Source organism: Schistocerca cancellata, chromosome 3, assembly GCF_023864275.1.
Source record: "Schistocerca cancellata isolate TAMUIC-IGC-003103 chromosome 3, iqSchCanc2.1, whole genome shotgun sequence".
NCBI lineage: Eukaryota > Metazoa > Arthropoda > Insecta > Orthoptera > Acrididae > Schistocerca > Schistocerca cancellata.
Window position 1 is genome coordinate 5032501 of NC_064628.1, and position 19662 is coordinate 5052162.

The 19662-nt window shown below is 38.4% G+C and overlaps 1 protein-coding gene across 1 annotated transcript in view; it reads left to right on the plus strand.

Moving 5' to 3' along the window:
• The window catches only part of LOC126176767 (intraflagellar transport protein 172 homolog), a 387842-nt gene that overhangs the window by 245671 nt on the left and 122509 nt on the right, over positions 1 to 19662 (plus strand). Inside the window, exons 21-22 of the mRNA XM_049923936.1 lie at positions 673 to 855; positions 9920 to 10066. Coding sequence (XP_049779893.1) covers positions 673 to 855; positions 9920 to 10066 — 330 coding nt within the window. The remainder of the gene's footprint in view (positions 1 to 672; positions 856 to 9919; positions 10067 to 19662) is intronic.

Here is a 19662-nt window from a genome sequence, read left to right on the forward strand (position 1 = left end):
TAATATTTTAATTACATCCAAATTATAATGGACAATTTATTGCTGTCATACCTTCAGTATTTCTGTGTGAAATGTGTTGTGTGTCACTTACAACTTTTGGTGTGAAAAAGTGTTTTGTTTATTCACCTTTCTGTTCATATGAAAAGTTGCTTCATTGCTGAACATAAGTCTGTCATGAAAATTGTTCTCTTTCCAGACATTCTTGCAGAGCAATGCTAAAATTTGAACATAGGTTTTCGTCATTACCTGTTAGAGCTTGACACAGGTGTGAATGATGTGACTGGAAACTCAGGTGCCTTTATAACTCACTGACATAACGTGATATGAGATACGTTCAGTTCCCTGCTGCCTTTTGTAGTTGATTCCTTAGGGCTAGAGAGATTTGTTCCCTCAAAATGACACTGGACTATGGTGATGGTCTGATGTTGACGATATTCAAGAATACAAAATACTTTCCTCATGCTTAAATACTGCCGTCTGCTTGGGGAGAAGAAACAAGCACTAAAAATCGTTTGTAAAATATATATGTGTGTGTGTGTGTGCACGTGCGCTTGAGAGAGAGAGAGAGGGGGGGGGGGGTGCAGCTGTTTTATGGACTATTTTATTTTTTTTGCTGTCTTGTAGCGTCTAAGAACATTATCACTTAAAAAGTGATTATCTTCCATGTTTTAGATGATGCGTTTAGTCACACAGCATCATCCTGACCTTGTGCAAACCACGCACCTGCATTTGGCACAGCAGCTTGAAGGTGAAGGTGCCTTTAAAAGTTCTGAACAACACTACATATCTGCAGGAGAATGGAAGAGCGCTGTTAACATGTATCGTAATGCTGGAATGTGGGATGATGCTTTTCGGGTATGTGCTTCATTTAATTAGATTTTTATTTAGTTTGTAAGAATTTTAGTATACTAGCTAATACAAAATGCATAAATGCCTGCTTTCATGGATGAGTATAAGGTGGAGGACCCAGGCTCTAATCCTGCTATTGTGGGTTTTTTATTTGTGGGGCAGGGGAGAGGAGCTCTCAGGATTACAGTAATAATTGAAAGATCAGAAGATCAGCATGGTGACCAGATGACACGAACTACTGCCAGCCATTGAAGTTTAATTCAGGGGATGAAGCTGCAGCATGCCATGGTTTATTTATTTGATGATCTTATAACTTTAGTATTGTTCTGTGTACGGTAAAAATTGGACCTGCCCATGAGCATTATACTGATTTCATACCCAAAACACAATATTTTCAATAAGAAATAGCATTGCATTATTGATCACATTTTACAAAATAACATTAATGAGTCTTACATATTTCTTGTCCAGATTCTCCCTCACAGTAGGGAAGAAGTGCTCAACAAGGCACTCCTGTACTGATGATTTGTATCTGCCCTTGTACATTATAATGCTTTATAAAGTTTAATGATAGGATGGAGTGTACATTTTTGAAGTAGTACTGAAATTGTCTGCTTCACTTGTAGATCAGTTGTTTTTTCTTGTACAGTAGTTGTACACATATTCTTTACAGGAAATACAAGGATAACTACAGTTCAGATTTTCATTTGTAATAATTTTTTTTTTCTGATATATGGTGTGTTTCACAATTCATGTTGCACACTTGTAGAGCTTGTAGAGGGGACTTAGTCTATCAAGTTTTCTACACAAACCCATGTCCAGAAACGGGTTGTTTCCATCTTACAAGGGAAACAAAAGCTACTCAATTATGCGCTACCTTTTATGGTAGGCTACCCACATTTGTGAATGGTATGATGACGTGATGTCATCTGATATCCTCTGTTTCCATCTGTCTTGTTTTCATACTTTGTGGTGATGCATCACTTGACATTACAGTGACTAGTACTGCAGTAACAGGACACCTGAGTACATATTTGCAGAGCACACTGATATATTGTTAATTTTCAGTGAAGCTCACCATTGTGGAAGGGAGGATTAACATCTGTACCACAAGAACTTTCCAAATTGTTTGACTCCATCTCATCCCATGTTTACCAGAGTAGAACAATGGCTGCAGGAAGGTGGGGAAATTTGTGAGACCTAGAGTAAACTGTGATGTGCCAATAAGACAGTGCACTGTCGTATTGGAAGATGAAATGCTTCATCATGTTGAAGAAAACCCATCGGTGTGTACTCGATCCATTGCATGTGACTTGCATGTGTCTCACTCGCCTGTCAGCATGTTCTGTGTGAACAGCAACTCCACCCATGTCACCCGCAGAAAGCACACATTATGCCTCCAGCAGATTTTGTGCCGCATCTCAACTTGTGTAAATGATCTTTACACCATTGTGTGAATTTTCCTCAGTTTCCAAGGCGAATTTTGTTCATCGATGAAGTGCATTTCATGCCTCCAGCAGATTTTGTGCCGCATCTCAACTTGTGTAAATGATCTTTACACCATTGTGTGAATTTTCCTCAGTTTCCAAGGCGAATTTTGTTCATCGATGAAGTGCATTTCAACAGGGAAGATACCGTGAATTCTCAAAAGAGCCAGATTTGGGATCAAGAAAACCCCAAAGCCATGTGTACATGAAGATTTCAGCTCACCTTCGGTATCAATGTCTGGTGAGTTATCTGCGATGGTCGTGTGATTGGGCCATACATCCTTCCTCCCACATAATGGGTGCCAGGTACTTGACATTCCTGCAACAATTGCTAATGGAGTTTTTGTAAGATGTGCTGTTGGACAGTCAACAAGACTTGTGGTTTCGGCACGCTGGTGCAGCAGTACATTTTGCTGCAGTTCGTGTGCGAAACCATCTGAACGTAGTCTACAGGGACATAGGGATTGATCAAGGTAGACCACATGCTTGGCCATCAAGATCCCCAGATTTAAGCCCTTTGGCCTTCTGCTTGTGGGGCCACATGAAGGATCTTATTTACAAGACCCCAGTTCAGTCAGAGGAAGATCTGGTTGAATTGATCATGACTGTGGCAGAAGTGGTTAACCATTCACCATGCACACTGAACATAGTTTATGCGAACTTACTGCACATATACACTGTGTGCACCGAACTTGGTGATCATCATATTGAACAGCTGTTGTAATATCACAGTAAATAGGGGTGATATCTGTACATATTTTTGCCTTTGTAACATGGAAACAGACTGTTTCTGCACGTGGCTTCCTATGTGAAACTCGATCTATTAAGTCCCTTCTACAACCTCTGATGTCTGTAACATGAATTGTGAAACACCCTGTAAAAGTGTAGGGATACGACAGGATTTTTTCTTCTCTGAAAAGGTGCTTGGATAGTGGTCTTTGGTCTATTCTCATCAATAATCAATTTGTCTTTTTCTCTAGTCTTAATAATTTTTGGCTTATTCTACAGGTTCCCCAAAATGCAGTCTGAAAAGCCTTATATTATGGCCATCAAATGGTTTCATTCATATCTAGAAAACAGAGTACAGTCTGCAGAGATCACACATGTCTCCAGTGGATCAAAGTACATTGAGAAACATATATCTGATCCACAATATGTCAATGTTGGGGTCCCTCAAGGAAGTGTACTAGGCCCTGTATTATTTCTGGTGTATATAAATGATTTCCCGCAACATATCAGCCATGGAGAGAAGATACTGTTTGCGGATGACAGCGACATAGTAATCACCAGTAAGACACCAGCACAAATGTTGGAAAATTCCACTGAAGTGTTGAGGGATGTTCACAAATGGTCTCAGGAAAACAAAGTAACTCTCAACGTAAAGCAAACAAATACAATATAACAGAGACCCTTAAATTTAAAACTAGATAACATCTACATAGATGATGTACCTGCAACAAAATTCTCAGGGTTGCACATTGGCAGCCAAATGAAGTGGAATGAACATGCTATGAAATTCTCGAAAAAGGTATCCACAATATGTTATGCACTTAGAGTCCTTGTATCTGCATGCAGTAGTGAATGTTTGAGAACTGTATACTTTAGTTATGTTCATTCAGTAATCAGTTATGGTATTATTTTCTGCGGAAACAGTGCTCAGAATTTACAAACGGTATTTAAAATGCAAAAGAGAGCCGTAAGAATTATAACAAATAGCAGTAAGCGGGCCCACTGCAGAGAACTTTTCAAAATGTTAGAAATTCTAACTGTTCCTTGTGAATTTATATTCCAAACCAAGGTGTACATCAAGAAAAATATAGAAAATTATAGCACAAATAGCAGTTTTCATAACTATAGTACAAGAACAAGTCACTGTCTTCACTTAGACAGGAAGAATAAACATAAGACTCAAAATAGCTTTTTGTATAAAGGTGTAAAACTGTATAGTAAACTGCTGCAGAAAATGAAAGAAGCAGATAACATGTACTGCTTTAGAAAAAATCTTAAATTGTTTTTGCAGGAACACTGCTTTTACACTATAAGTGAATTCCATAGTACTAAATGATTGTAAACAGCTTTTGTTTCACAATATTGATGTTGTTGTTGTTGTGGTCTTCAGTCCTGAGACTGGTTTGATGCAGCTCTCCAAGCTACTCTATCCTGTACAAGCTTCTTCATCCCCCAGTACCTACTGCAGCCTACATCCTTCTGAATCTGCTTAGTGTATTCATCTCTTGGTCTCCCTCTACAATTTTTACCCTCCACGCTGCCCTCCAATACTAAATTGGTGATCCCTTGGTGCCTCAGAACATGCCCTACCAACCGATCCCTTCTTCTAGTCAAGTTGTGCCACAAACTCCTCTTCTCTCCAATTCTGTTCAATACCTCCTCATTAGTTATGTGATCTACCCATCTAATCTTCAGCATACTTCTGTAGCACCACATTTCGAAAGCTTCTATTCTCTTCTTGTCTAAACTATTTATCGTCCATGTTTCACTTCCATACATGGCTACACTCCATACAAATACTTTCAGAAACGACTTCCTGACACTTAAATCTATACTCGATGTTAACAAATTTCTATTCTTCAGAAACGCTTTCCTTGCCATTGCCAGTCTACATTTTATATCCTCTCTACTTCGACCATCATCAGTTATTTTGCTCCCCAAATAGCAAAACTCCTTTACTACTTTAAGTGTCTCATTTCCTAATCTAACTCCCTCAGCATCACCCGACTTAATTAGACTACATTCCATTACCTCGTTTTGCTTTTGTTGATGTTCATCTCATATCCTCCTTTCAAGACACTGTCTATTCCGTTCAACTGCTCTTCCAAGCCCTTTGCTGTCTCTGACAGAATTACAATGTCATCGGCGAACCTCAAAGTTTTTATTTCTTCTCTATGGATTTTAATACCTACTCCAAACTTTTCTTTTGTTTCCTTTACTGCTTGCTCAATATACAGATTGAATAGTGTCGGAGAGAGGCTACAACCCTGTCTCACTCCCTTCCCAACCACTGCTTCCCTTTCATGTCCCTCGACTCTTATAACTGCCATCTGGTTTCTGTACAAATTGTAAATAGCTTTTCACTCCCTGTATTTTACCACTGCCACCTTCAGAATTTGAAAGAGAGTATTCCAGTCAACATTGTCAAAAGCTTTCTCTAAGTCTATAAATGCTAGAAATGTATGTTTGCCTTTCCTTAATCTTTCGTCTAAGATAAGTCGTAGGGTCAGTATTGCCTCACGTGTTCCAACATTTCTACGGAATCCAAACTGATCTTTCCTGAGGTCGGTTTCTACCAGTTTTTCTATTCGTCTGTAAAGAATTTGCGTTAGTATTTTGCAGCTGTGACTTATTAAACTGATATTTCGGCAATTTTCACATCTGTGAACACCTCCTTTCTTTGGGATTGGAATTATTATATTCTTCTTGAAGTCTGAGGGAATTTCACCTGTCTCATACATCTTGCTCACCAGATGGTAGAGTTTTGTCAGGACTGGCTCTCCCAAGGCTGTCAGTAGTTCTAATGGAATGTTGTCTACTCCCGGGGCCTTGTTTCGACTCAGGTCTTTCAGTGCTCTGTCAAACTCTTCACGCAGTATCATATTTCTCATTTCATCTTCAGCTACATGCTATTCCATTTCCATAATGTTGTCTTCAAGTACATCGCCCTTGTATGGACCCTCTATGTACTCCTTCCACCTTACTGCTTTTCTTTCTTTGCTTAGAACTGGGTTTCTATCTTAGCTCTTGATATTCATTCAAATGGTTCTCTTTTCTCCAAAGGTCTATTTTGGTAAGGAGCAAAAATGGTTGTAAATAATGTATATGTCACAACATGTAACTACATGTAACAACAAACTGTATAAATGTATTAATGTACACAACTGACAACATCCATACATTTTAAAATGTCCATGGATGGCTAAATAAATAAATAAATAAATCAACAGCCTCATGGCCAATGTGTGGCTGCAATGTCTTTGCTGCACTTGATGTAGGAATATATTGTGGAGGACATATAGTGGTTTGGTCAAACCGTTTACTGAATCATCTGAAACCCCTGCAGCAGAGTCATTGCTTGTGATTTTATTTATATCTTCAATAGATATTATTACCAGACAGTCATGGCAGGAATCTATCCAGCATGCTCCGTGAGAAAAATCGCGACTTAGCAGTGACTAGTGTAGTGAAACCGGGAGTGGTATGTAAAAATGTTGTAGACATTAACTCTCAGATGAAATTAATGCAAGAAAATGACTTTATCGTCTTTATTATGGGTTCAAACGATGTGGCAAAAAATGAAGCAGAGGTTTTGCGTGAAAACGCTACAGAATTTTTTACAAACTTATAAATGCAGAAACACAGTAGTTGCCACACTTCCTCATAGGCTTGATCTGATTTATAGTTCGTGTGTAAACAAAGAAATTCAGAAAACAAACATTAAAATAAGGAAACTATGTTCTCAATACGCTAAGTGCGATGTACTGGATATAAGCAAGCTGCATCGAAATCTGCACACAAAGCATGGAATGCATTTGAACTATGAAGGGCAAAGATTTGTTTGTGATCATGTTAGTGAAATAATTAAAGAAAGATTTGTAAGGGATAGAACAATTTATCAGCTTCCTGAACATCCTTCCAACAGCGAGGAAAACAAAATAAACAAGAAACAAGAACGAAAATACAACACTGCTGACGTTCCTAATTTAAACTAGAGGTATGTGATGCTGTAAATATGATTCCCAATTACCAAATAGTGAAATCGCCCGAACTAAAAATGTATCACCATAATGTGCAATCCCTGCATAATAAGATCAATGAAATTAACGTTCTATTAACTCAAGAACTTAATGATATCTCAGTGTTATGCATTTTTGAACACTGAGTTAACCCAGAATTAATCCAGAATACGAAAATAAACAAATTTGTCTTGGCTGCTTACTACTGCAGGAAAAACAGCAAGCAGGGTGGGGTAGCAATTTACACAAAGGATAATGTAGATTTTATTACACTACCTGACTTAACTAGGGCAAATGTCGAAAAGGATTATGAAATTGCAGCTATAAAAATTACTCAGTTCAACCTGGTTATTGCTACAGTTTACTGATCACCATCCGGGAATTTTGAACTTTTCTTAAACTAAATGGAGTCATTGCTAAATAAAGTAAATAAAATGGATTGTGAATTGATAATCTGTGGTGACTTCAATATTGACTTCCTCACAAATAGTGGAAATAGGGAGACCATTTTGAACCTTGCAATGTCCTACAATTTAAAGGCTGAAGTAAAAGCAGCTACCCGAGTATCATAAACTTGCCAAACAGCTCTTGATCAGTTTCTAGTCAAGAAGAGTTTACACAACACCTCACTAAAAATTTTCATTGCAGGTTTTAGTGATCATCTTGCTCAAATATTAAGCATAAAAGTACAAGGCAGTATTTTTAACAACATGTCTTTCAGAACAGCATATCAAAGTTATAATCAGCATAATGTGAACTACTTCAACAACAAGAAAAATGGCTAGGAGTGTACAAAATGAACGATATAAATGAAAAATTCAACACTTTCATTGATACATTAACCCATTTCTTTGAACTTGCATTTCCACTGAAAACATTAACCATACGGGGAAACTCTAGAACAAACAGCTGGATCACAAAGGGAATAAGGGTTTCAGGCCAGAAGAAAAGACTACTTCATGAAGTATGTAACTCAAAAAATTCCTCACCTGTAGTACGCGCATACTATAAAAAATTAATTAGGGAACGCCCAGCTCCTCCCAGGCATAAATACTGGACTCGATCGACCCAAGGACCAGTCTCAGGTAGCACCTGAAGAAGACAGCGAGGCACGCTGTTGAAATATCATGCGAGAACGACGCGAACATCTCGCTGGATTCCTGAATATCCAAGATGTCAACAGATTGCCGGGAAGCATTAAGAATTACACAAGAAAAGTTGTCCTTTGAGATGAAATGCCATTTCTCCTTTCTTTAGTTTTTGATTTATTAGGTCTCTGGGCAAACCTATCCTTTTCTTCATCATAGTTCCAGCTCCCAATGTATTTCTTTCCCATAGTTCTTCAAGAACTGCAGGATTTGTATAAAATATGTCCATGTATATCACATGTCCTTTTCCCACGTAAGAGGAACATAGCCTCAGCAGCAGGGATTTGACAGAATTGTCAACATTTCCCTTTCCACCAGTATAAACTTCAGCATGTAACCTGTTTGAGCATCACTTACAACAACAAGTTTTATCCCATATTTCTTTGGTTTGCCTTTCATATAAATGTGGAATCCAGTTCTCCCTTCAAAAGGACATATTGCTTCATTCAGTCAGATCTAGTGATGGATAAAAGACTTTTCTGCATCTTTCTGTGAAAAAGTCCCTAAAAGGTCTTATTTTATGCAGAGTGTCATAGCCTGGTTCTTGTTCAGGTATCCATAGTGCATTATTGTTCACATGCAGCATCCTGAATATGGCAAAAAATCTGTCTTGTGACATTAGCTGAGAAGCAAATGATGGAACAAGCACAGGTTCTTCAGATCAATAATCCCTAAGTTTAGGTTTCTGTACAACACACATATGCAAAATGATTGCAAAAAATGGATATACTTCATGTATCCTCAGTTCTCTCCATTTCTTCCATAAAGATTTTGGTTTGATTCTGTTCTGACGACGAAGTTCAGAAATAGTATCAGTAGCATATATATTTGTCTTTGATTTTACTTTTAGAATCATGCAGTGATCAAAAAATTGCAACTAATAGTCCAGTTCTGTTGACAATATGTTGACAGGAACCTGAATTCCACTCATTTCTTCAAACATAGGTAATTAGTGAGTGCATCAAAATGACACCATTCATTATGAAGGGCAGGCTGTTGAACTGAATGACAAACCTGACTAATAGAAATTTGTGCATTAGCTTCTTCATACTCACTACCATCGTTTCTATCAGCAGCACAGCTTTCGCTCTCCAGTTCACGTGAGTCATTGTTATCTTCTGAAAAATTGCCGATGTCATCCAAAAGATCCTCAAGTTGTGAACCATTGTTCAAGAGTTGTTCAATCTCTAAGTTTGGCAAGTGATGTCTGTTAGCCATATTCACTACTTATATGTTATTACATATGGGAAGGATGCACACAATAGCACAACATGGCAGCCGACATAGAAGAAAACAACCTTCGACAATATTCCGAGCACGTGCGCAGTTCATGTAACACTAGTACCACTCACAAGAGACTGGCATGCACTAGCCATTAACAATGCCGTTTCGACAAGCCAAACAATTAGTCTCACCACTTACAAATGTAAAACACGTGTATAAATCACAAATAAATAAGTCGGAACTGAAGAACGTATGACATACGTCAGTTGGATTTTGTGGTTAAAACATAGTGAACATATCTAGTACGCCCTTTGGTTCCAATGCTTTAATTTTCTGTTTCAGCTGAAAGAGATGCCAAGATTTGTGATGAATCATTTTATTTGTATGTATGTACAATTGTGGATTTCCTTTTGTTAAGATCTGTAAGCCTGTACATCAGTGTAATCATAACATTCTAATTTAGGTAGCAAAAAATCATGGTGGTGTCCAAGCCAGGAATCAAGTGGCTTTCTTGTGGGCCAAATCTCTTGGAGGAGAATCAGCTGTGAAATTACTTTCAAAACTTAATCTATTGGAAGTAAGCATTGATTATGCATGTGAAACATACCAGGTATGTGAATGACCCACTCATTTTGCCACTTTTAGCCAGTTGTAATTATGACTCAGTTTACTCATAATCAGCCAAAATTATAATTCAATTTTATCTTCCATTAGACACAATTGTTTTATTTAAATTATATCTGAGTTCATCATTTGACTGTTTTGTTTCTGTAATCATGAATCCATGTTGATGCTAAAAGGTAATGTGAACATACTCTGTACCTGAGGTATATAGCAAAGTGCTTTCAGGTAACGAGTATCAAAATATATGCAAAAATGTGCTGTTGCAATGGTTCACAAAGATAAGCTTAATAGCATACATGCAAAAGATGCCATTCTTTCTTTACTAGCAGAATGCTTCATACTCTAACTTATATTTGTAAACTTTGAAGCATACTAGCAAAGTTAATGTCAATTAGTTTCTTATTCAATCTTTTGTTCATTATGTTCAGTAGAACCTTCAAATATATGGAACAAGTCAAGATATGAATTAACTTCTGTCCTTTTTTTAGTTTACTGTTGAGATTTTCAATGTTGTCATCATTAGTGCCTTTTTTATATGTATTCCCTCCCCCTCCTGCTAACATAATAATTTTCATCTTCTTTCAGTGCCTGAAAAGAATGGTTTGTCGGAAACGACAAGCTTCAGACTGATGTATTACACATAAAGTGAGATATGTTCATTATAATGTTGTCAATGCATGATTTGCTTCTGTTGGCCTTTGTAGGGGGTTCATTTATCAGGAAAATGAAAATAATATAGTAAGGGAAGTTCTGGGAGAATGTAAATACTTTAGGAGTAAATGAGACCTCTCACCAAACAGCAGAAATGCTGAACGATTGACAGACCTACAACCAGAATGAAAACTTGGCTAGCTTTCAGAATACGTAGCTGAGGTTGAGGCCAGGAATGTTCGGAACTGAAGGATGTGTTGCAAGTATAACTCTCATCTACATCGTTCCTAAAATCTGATCCTGGGGGAAAGGCTGTGAAGCAGCCATTGAACTTGAGAATTTTGTGTTCAGCAGCATGTTGTGCCACTGGGTGATCAACTCTGTTGTTGTCTACCATTTGGTGATGGCCACTCTGGTGGAAAGCTAGATGTGGTGGCCATTCACTCTGATGAATAGCTGGTTGGTTGGTGTGTTGAAATTATAGGAGATCTGGTAAATGACGTGGCTGCCTTCACAGGTGGCCCTGCCTCTGATGGGATAGAATAAAACTGTGACAGGACTGGAGTTGGACTTGTTGAATGTGTGAATCAGGCAGCTGGGTCTTTCATGGGATATGGCCCACACGACAAGCTTTGGAAGTGGGAGTGCCTTAGGAATGGACCAGGATGTTGTGTAGGTTGAGTGGGCAACAGAATACCACTTTAGGAGGGGTGAGAAGGATCATGGGTATGATGTCTCTCATTTTTGGGCATTATGATAAGTAATCGAAGCTCTGGACATGGTTCATTTGCTCTATTCAAGGGTTACATCAGGTGTTTTGAGGGGGGGGGGGGGGGGCTTCTTTGCAGCTGACTCTTGGGGATGGTGAGAGTATTATGGGTGTATGAGAATATGGCTGGAAAATCTGTTTGGGGGAGGGGGGGGGGGGGACCTGTCAGTGAAGACTTCTTGTGAAATCTTCATCATACTGGGTAAGGGAATTCTCATCAGTCCAGATAAGCTGTCCATGTTGGCCAGATTATATGGGAGTGATAACTGTCAAAATTCAGATATTGTTGATGGTCTGTGGGTATCACATGGGCAGAGATATGGCTAGAGCCATCGGAGAGTTGGATATCAACATCCAGGAAGTTGGCACATTTGGTTGAAGAAGACCAGGTAAAGTGCATGGGAGAGAAGATGTAGATGTTGTCGAGGAATGGCCTCAATCTCCACTAACACAGTGTCCCCACACTCTACCCAAAAGTTTCCCCTTACTCTATCCCATCACCCTCTCCCAATCCAGGCCTCCATGTCATCTTCACAATGCACTGCATCAACTCAGTGGCTCCATGTGTTGTATATCTGGCCCATGCACCCACCACTGCCATTTCCCTCATTTCTTTCCTACACACCTTCTGCCTTCGTCCAGGCCACCAGCTGCTTATCCTCCTGCTTCCCACCTCTTTCTCCCTCTATCCACCCCACTTAACACAACCTCTAATCCCAACCAGCCTGTGAAATTGCATTCCCAGCATTGTGCGTCAAGTCAGCACAACGTAGGTGCACACGTGTGTGTTTGTGTTTGTTTGTGTGTGTGTGTGTGTGTGTGTGTGTGTGTGTGTGTGTGAGGATTTCTTCCGAAAGCTAGCTGGGGTCAGTGTTTATATATCCAGCTAGTATGATGTTAACCCAGCCATTTGTACTGCAATGTTTATTGTTCATGTGAACAAGCAATTCATTAAGGGGCTCTGGAAAGATTCAAAATTATGAAATGTTCAATTTTTGCTTTTTTGCATTTTAAAAAGCTACAGACTTTCCCCTTCCAATTGAGATATAATTTATTCAGTTCAGAAGACTGCAACTATTTTTAAAATATTTTTGAAATATGTTCTGCATGGGTATGACCCACTGTGGCTCTGTTAAATTGCTATCAAATTTTGTATTCCTGAATCTACATGCTCATAATGAACATTTTAGTTGTGTCAGAGAAAATAAGTGTTACAAAATAAGTGTTGTGGCTAATCTGTGACAGTTAGAGATGTATTGCTTGCTCAATTGCCGTGTATTTCATGCTTATTTACTCTGAAAATATTCATAGTGAATTCTGTTCATTGAAGTCTGTGTTGTATTGAAAGGTAATCATGGGTAAATGTAAAGTGACGAGAGATCCTCAGAAGGCTTTTAAGAAAAGGAGAAATGTTGGAAAGACAAAGGTAGGTGTCATTACCGTTAACAATAAATATGATAGCCAAGCGTGTGAACCTAACCTTGCTGGTACACCTGCCCATTGCAATGAAAGTGAGAAAGAAAGTACTTTGCAGAGGAAGCTTGGTTCAGTTAGTGAAAAGTATGAACATTTTATGGGCGAATTGGATGTGAATGAAATATTTGATATGTCAGTTCTCAATGGGATTGTTGCAAACTGTGTAAGATGTATTCAGTTTAGTGAAGTTGGTCTGGAACTGTATATAAAAAGTCACATAGGGCATGCCAGTGAAATGGAACTGAAGTGTGGTAAGTGTTCATACATGAACACCATTTGCAACATTGTTGCAGTAACTCCAAATGAAGAAAATGGTAGCAAAATCTGCAAATACAACATTAGATTTGTTTATGTCGTGTGTACAATTTGTAAGGGTGCTACTGCAGGTGTAGTTTTCTGTGCCATGATGAATCTTCTAAATCCCCCAACCAAGATTATGAACTACAGGGTGTTCAAAAAGTCTCTCCGCAGTGCTGTATGATTGTTATCTGTGCATTCCGTATGATTGTTCGCCTGCCTGGGTTACTTCCCTTCAGATGGACTCTCCCAACATTCCACTGTTATGTTTATCTCAGTCAGCATCAATAGTATCATTGGTGTGTGTCGTTAGGTGTCATGTGAACGTTTAAGTTTAGTTCCTTTGTTTATTTGTTTCGTTTTTGTCAGTGTTAAAATGCTAACCATTGAAGAACGTGTGTTTTTAGTCGAACAAGTGTTCAAAGCTGTTGGTAAATACACAGTTCCAGTTTGTCAAACATTTAATTCAGTTTTCCTGGAGACAACACTCCCACATCACGATACTGTGCGAAATTTGACTAACAAATTTTGAAGTACGGGTTCAGTGACAGATTTACTGAGAAGTGGACATCCTAGTGTTTTGAAAGTTTCATATCAGCACACACTCCACTGCAGAGTGAAAATTTCATTCTGGAAACATCCCCCAGGCTGTGGCTAAGCCATGTCTCCGCAATATCCTTTCTTTCAGGAGTGCTAGTTCTGCAAGGTTCGCAGGAGAGCTTCTGTAAAGTTTGGAAGGTAGGAGACGAGATACTGGCAGAAGTAGAGCTGTGAGTACCGGACGTGAGTTGTGCTTCGGTAGCTCAGTTGGTAGAGCACTTGCCCGCGAAAGGCAAAGGTCCCGAGTTCGACTCTCGGTCGGGCACACAGTTTTAATCTGCCAGGAAGTTTCATATCAGCGCACACTCCGCTGCAGAGTGAAAATTTCATTCTGGATCCTAGTGTTTTGTCTTATAAAATGTCCATGAGTCCATACAAGTCAGTAAGAAAATTTGTCCAGGAAATCGAAGTTAGTGTCGGAATGGCCCACACTTTGTTGTTGTTGTGGTCTTCAGTCCTGAGACTGGTTTGATGCGGCTCTCCATGCTACTCTATCCTGTGAAAGCTTCTTCATCTCCCAGTACCTACTGCAACCTACATCCCTTTGAATCTGCTTAGTGTATTCATCTCTTGGCCTCCCTCTACGATTTTTACCCTCCACGCTGCCCTCCAATACTAAACTGGTGATCCCTTGATGCCTCAGAACGTGTCCTACCAACCAATCCCTTCTTCTAGTCAAGTTGTGCCACAAACTTCTCTTCTCCCCAATCCTATTCAATACTTCCTCATCAGTTATGAGATCTACGCATCTAATCTTCAGCATTCTTCTGTAGCACCACATTTCGAAAGCTTCTATTCTCTTCTTGTCCAAACTAGTTATCGTCCATGTTTCACTTCCATACATGGCTACACTACACACAAATAGTTTCAGAAACGACTTCCTGACACTTAAACCTATGCTCGATGTTAACAAATTTCTCTTCTTTAGAAATGCTTTCCTTGCCATTGCCAGTCTACATTTTATATCCTCTCTACTTCGACCATCATCAGTTATTTTGCTCCCCAAATAGCAAAACTCCTTTACTACTTTAAGTGTCTCATTTCCTAATCTGATTCCCTCAGCATCACCCGTCTTAATTCGACTACATTCCATTATCCTTGTTTTGCTTTTGTTGATGTTCATCTTATATCCTCCTTTGAAGACACTGTCCATTCCGTTCAACTGCTCTTCCAAGTCCTTTGCTGTCTCTGACAGAATTACAATGTCATCGGCGAACCTCAAAGTTTTTATTTCTTCTCCATGGATTTTAATACCTACTCCGAACTTTTCTTTTGTTTCCTTTACTGCTTGCTCAATATACAGATTGAATAGTGTCGGAGAGAGGCTACAACCCTGTCTCACTCCCTTCCCAACCACTGCTTCCCTTTCATGTCCCTCGACTCTTATAACTGCCATCTGGTTTCTGTACAAATTGTAAATAGCTTTTCGCTCCCTGTATTTTACCCCTGCCACCTTCAGAATTTGAAAGAGAGTATTAGATAAGTCGTAGGGTCAGTATTGCCTCATGTGTTCCAACATTTCTGCGGAATCCAAACTGATCCTCGCCGAGGTCGGCTTCTACCAGTTTTGCCATTTGTCTGTAAAGAATCCGTGTTAGTATTTTGCAGCTGTGACTTATTAAACTGATAGTTCGGTAATTTTCACATCTGTCAACACCTGCTTTCTTTGGGATTGGAATTATTATGTTCTTCTTGAAGTCTGAGGGTATTTCGACTGTGTCATAAATCTTGCTCACCAGATGGTAGAGTTTTGTCAGGACTGGCTCTCCCAAGGCCGTCAGTAGTTCTAATGGAATGTTGTCTACTCTCGGGGCCTTGTTTCGACTCGGGTCTTTTAGTGCTCTGTCAAACTCTTCGCGCAGTATTGTATCTCCCATTTCATCTTCATCTACATCCTCTTCCATTTCCATAATATTGTCCTCAAGTTCATCGTCCTTGTATAGACCCTCTATATACTCTTTCCACCTTTCTGCTTTCCCTTCTTTGCTTAGAACTGGGTTTCCATCTGAGCTCTTGATATTCATACAAGTGGCTCTCTTTTCTCCAAAGGTCTCTTTAATTTTCCTGTAGGCAGTATCTATCTTACCCCTAGTGAGATAAGCCTCTACATCCTTACATTTGTCCTCTAGCCATCCAAGACCACCTACAATAAATCAGACCTTAAGGCAGATATCGATAGTTGACAATATGGCGGCAATCGTGGGGGAAACAAACCAGCGTGCTTGTGTTTCCATAACGCGTGTGTGTAACATTGTATACGTGACGTTCAGGAGAAGCGAATGCATTTATTACTAGCTGTTATTTATGCTATATGCTGTGAATGTCGTCAAAAGTGCTACGCTAGTATTTATTTTCTATATTCAGTAGTAAGTTCGGCATAATTTCAAGTGTAAACTGTTCTTGCGATGGGTCGTAGTTGTTGTGTACCAGGATGTAAATCCAATTACGGCAAAACATACGATACCTCAACATTTAAGTTTCCCAAGGAAACAGCATTGAGGAACAAATGGATGAAACTAATTCATAGAGATAATTTTGAAGTGAACGATAAAGCTGTGGTGTGCATTAAGCATTTTGAACCTAAGTTTGTGGTTAGGGAAGACATTTTTTCTGTGGAAAATAGTGAACCAATACGTGTGCCACGAAAAATACCAAAACTAACAAATGATGCAATCCCAACCATCTTTCCTAATCAACCTTCATATCACACAGTACCAGTTCCTAAGCAAAGGAATAATCCTGAAGATCGTGTTCAACAGCTACTGGAACGTGATGAATGTAGTTTCAGTAAGTGGTGCCAAAATGACAATATACCTGACTTTCAGCATTTTAAAAGTGAAGTGCAGAAAAGGAATGTTTGTCCATTTACAATTTTAGTAAAGGATGACTACGTATCTTTCATTAAATTAAAGGATGATTCAGTCAGTGATGTGCCATTAGTTTCAGTGTGCTTCAAGATATCAAGTTCCTTGGAAGTAAAAGTGTTTCACAAAAATGTGTGTTTGCCTACGGAAACCTTGAAATGGATACTACAGTCTGGGGAGGAAGAGAACTTGAAATATGACAAGTGGACGAAATTTGATAATCTGGTGAGTCACCTAAATGGTTTCACAGATAACTCTACTGGCACCACTGACAAGATTGTAATTTTAGTCAACGTTCTCAAACAAGCACTAAAAGCTGGTAGTGATTTTGACGCTGAAATAGCACCTAAAATAGAATTTGTTTTGGAGCAATTACAACTCGCAATAACAAAGCAAAGCAGATATTCTCCTGAGCTTTTGATATGGGCAGCAACCATTTGCTTTTCATTTCCTGGTGCCTACCATCACTTGAGAAAAACAAATGTATTAACATTACCTCATCCTGTCTATTTAAGGCATTTTCTATGCAAAATGGGTCCAAATAAACCTTGTATTGGTCCATCACAGGTTGCTTTTTTGAGGGAAAAAAATAAATTTCTTCAGGGAAGCGACAAGGTAATTTCAGTGATGCTAGATGAAGTTTATGTTAATTCAAAATTCTCTTATAAGGCAGGAAAGATACTTGGTGTTGCTGAGAATACTTCAGATACTACAAGAGCAGGTACAATGCAGGTTTTCATGGCATCATCTTTACATTCTCATTATAAAGAAGTGATAGCTCTCTTTCCTGTAAAAAATGTTAATTCTGATACTCTACTGAAAATGACAATTGATGTATTAAAGTTAATGCATGAGCTGCAGTATGATGTTATATGCCTGGTAACAGATAACCATAGCACTAATAGAAAAATGTATCAGCTTATGTGTGGTGGCACTTTACAGCCGTGTATTACAAATCCAGTCGCTCCATCCAAATTTCTCTTTCTTCTGTTTGACAATGTGCACTTGCTTAAGTGTATCAGAAATAACTGGTTGAATGCAAAAAATGAATCCTTCATAATGCCAAATATTGAGGATACATTTGCTTTCATCAATACCTTTCTACACAGTGATGAAGGGAATGCTGCATGTGAATATACTGTCAGTGAAGCAAAGTTTTCAGATTTGAGGAACCTGTTTCATTCTGAGAAAAATAAACTGTTGAAACTTGCCCCAAAGCTAGTGAGAAAAGCAGTATATCCAACTTCTATTGAGAGACAGAATGTTACCCTTGCTCTCAGTGTTTTTGATTCCAAAAATGTGGCAGCACTAGAAATTTTGAAAAGTCAGGGGATTGAGATTTCTGATGGCACTATTCAGTTTTTGAAATTAATCATTAAATGGTGGACAGTTTCTAATGTACAGCATCCCATGAAAGGCAAATACACATCAGATGATAATTCTAGCCCAATCACTGGACCTACTGACTCCAAACTTGTGTTTCTTGAAAATTTGAAAACATTTCTTGATATCTGGCATGCATTGCCTACTCATGGAAAATTAACCAATGAAACATATACTGCTTTCTCTCACACACTTGCAGCAACAGTTCAGTTATGCAGATACATTTTTAACACTTATAACTGGTCCTATATTCTTACAGCAAAATTATAAACTGATGCTTTGGAAGCAAGATTTGGAGCTTACAGAAGGCTAAGTGGCTGCACATATAATGTTTCAGTTGAGCAAATCTTGGAATCTGAGAGGAAACTGAAAGTAATAAGTCTACTAAAGCTCAGATCTACTAAACATGGTGAATTTACATTAAATGATTTTGCAGCAAAAGTAAATTACAGCATAAAAAACCAAAAGTATGAAAATTTGGATAAATTAGAACCTGCTTTAGAGGAACTAGCAAACATTCCCATGATGGATGAAGACTTGAAAGTCTTGGTCTGTATTGCTAGCTACACCAGCAAAACAGTGCTTGAGAAGCTGCAAAAAAGTGGAAAATGTTCAGGCTGTGAAGAAATGTTGCAGACACAGGATGAAATTTTGTTGCAGTGTGAAACCAAAGAACTCCTTTCCTATTTCAACCAATTGAATCGTGGGGGATTGAAGTGTCCTTCTTCTATAATGATTTCCTTGTGTTGTAACATATATAAACTTTTTCAAGTTCTGATTAGCAGCACATATGAACCAGAATTCCTAAAACTTGAAAATCAGAGAGATGCAGTACTTGCCTTAGGAACTGAATTGTGTGAAAATGCCGTTAGTAACCTCAGTGATGTGTGCAAATGTGGCATTCCTTTAAAGACAATAATCAAGAAAAGTATTAAAGTGCTTTCAAATATTTTTATTAATAATTACACAAAACTGTTGAATGAAAAGTGTGTTTCAAAGGAAATTGCTCGAACACTAGTCAAACAAAAAAGAGGAACTCATGAAGACATTGCAGCAAAAATAACAAAACGCAAAGTGGCCAAGCTGAGCAGCAAATAAATCCAACAGGTACTCAAAATCAAACACTTCTAACGTATTACGTAATGACAGTGCCTAGAATTAACTGCATATTGTTTAATACAATTTTGTGCTTTAGTTACACGCTTCATTTATTATTGCTATGTAGCTTCTATTGTGCAAATTATTATTAGGGTCCAAATATGCCATTTACATGTGTTTTGTAGTAGTTTTTGGATTTGATTTTCAGTTGCATCTCATAATTTTACTTCGTCATAGTTCTTATTACGTGATTTGTGGCTTTAGTGACAACTTTATATTTAAGTTTAAAGATAGAAAAATACATAACAATACATTTCTTACGCAATTTAGAATCTACTTTCCATTTATGAAGTCTGTAAATTATTCGTATTACGGTAGCGCTGAAATACTTGGCCTAAGACGGGCGCCATCTTGGTTTCTGTGTTGTGGTCTGATGTATTGTAG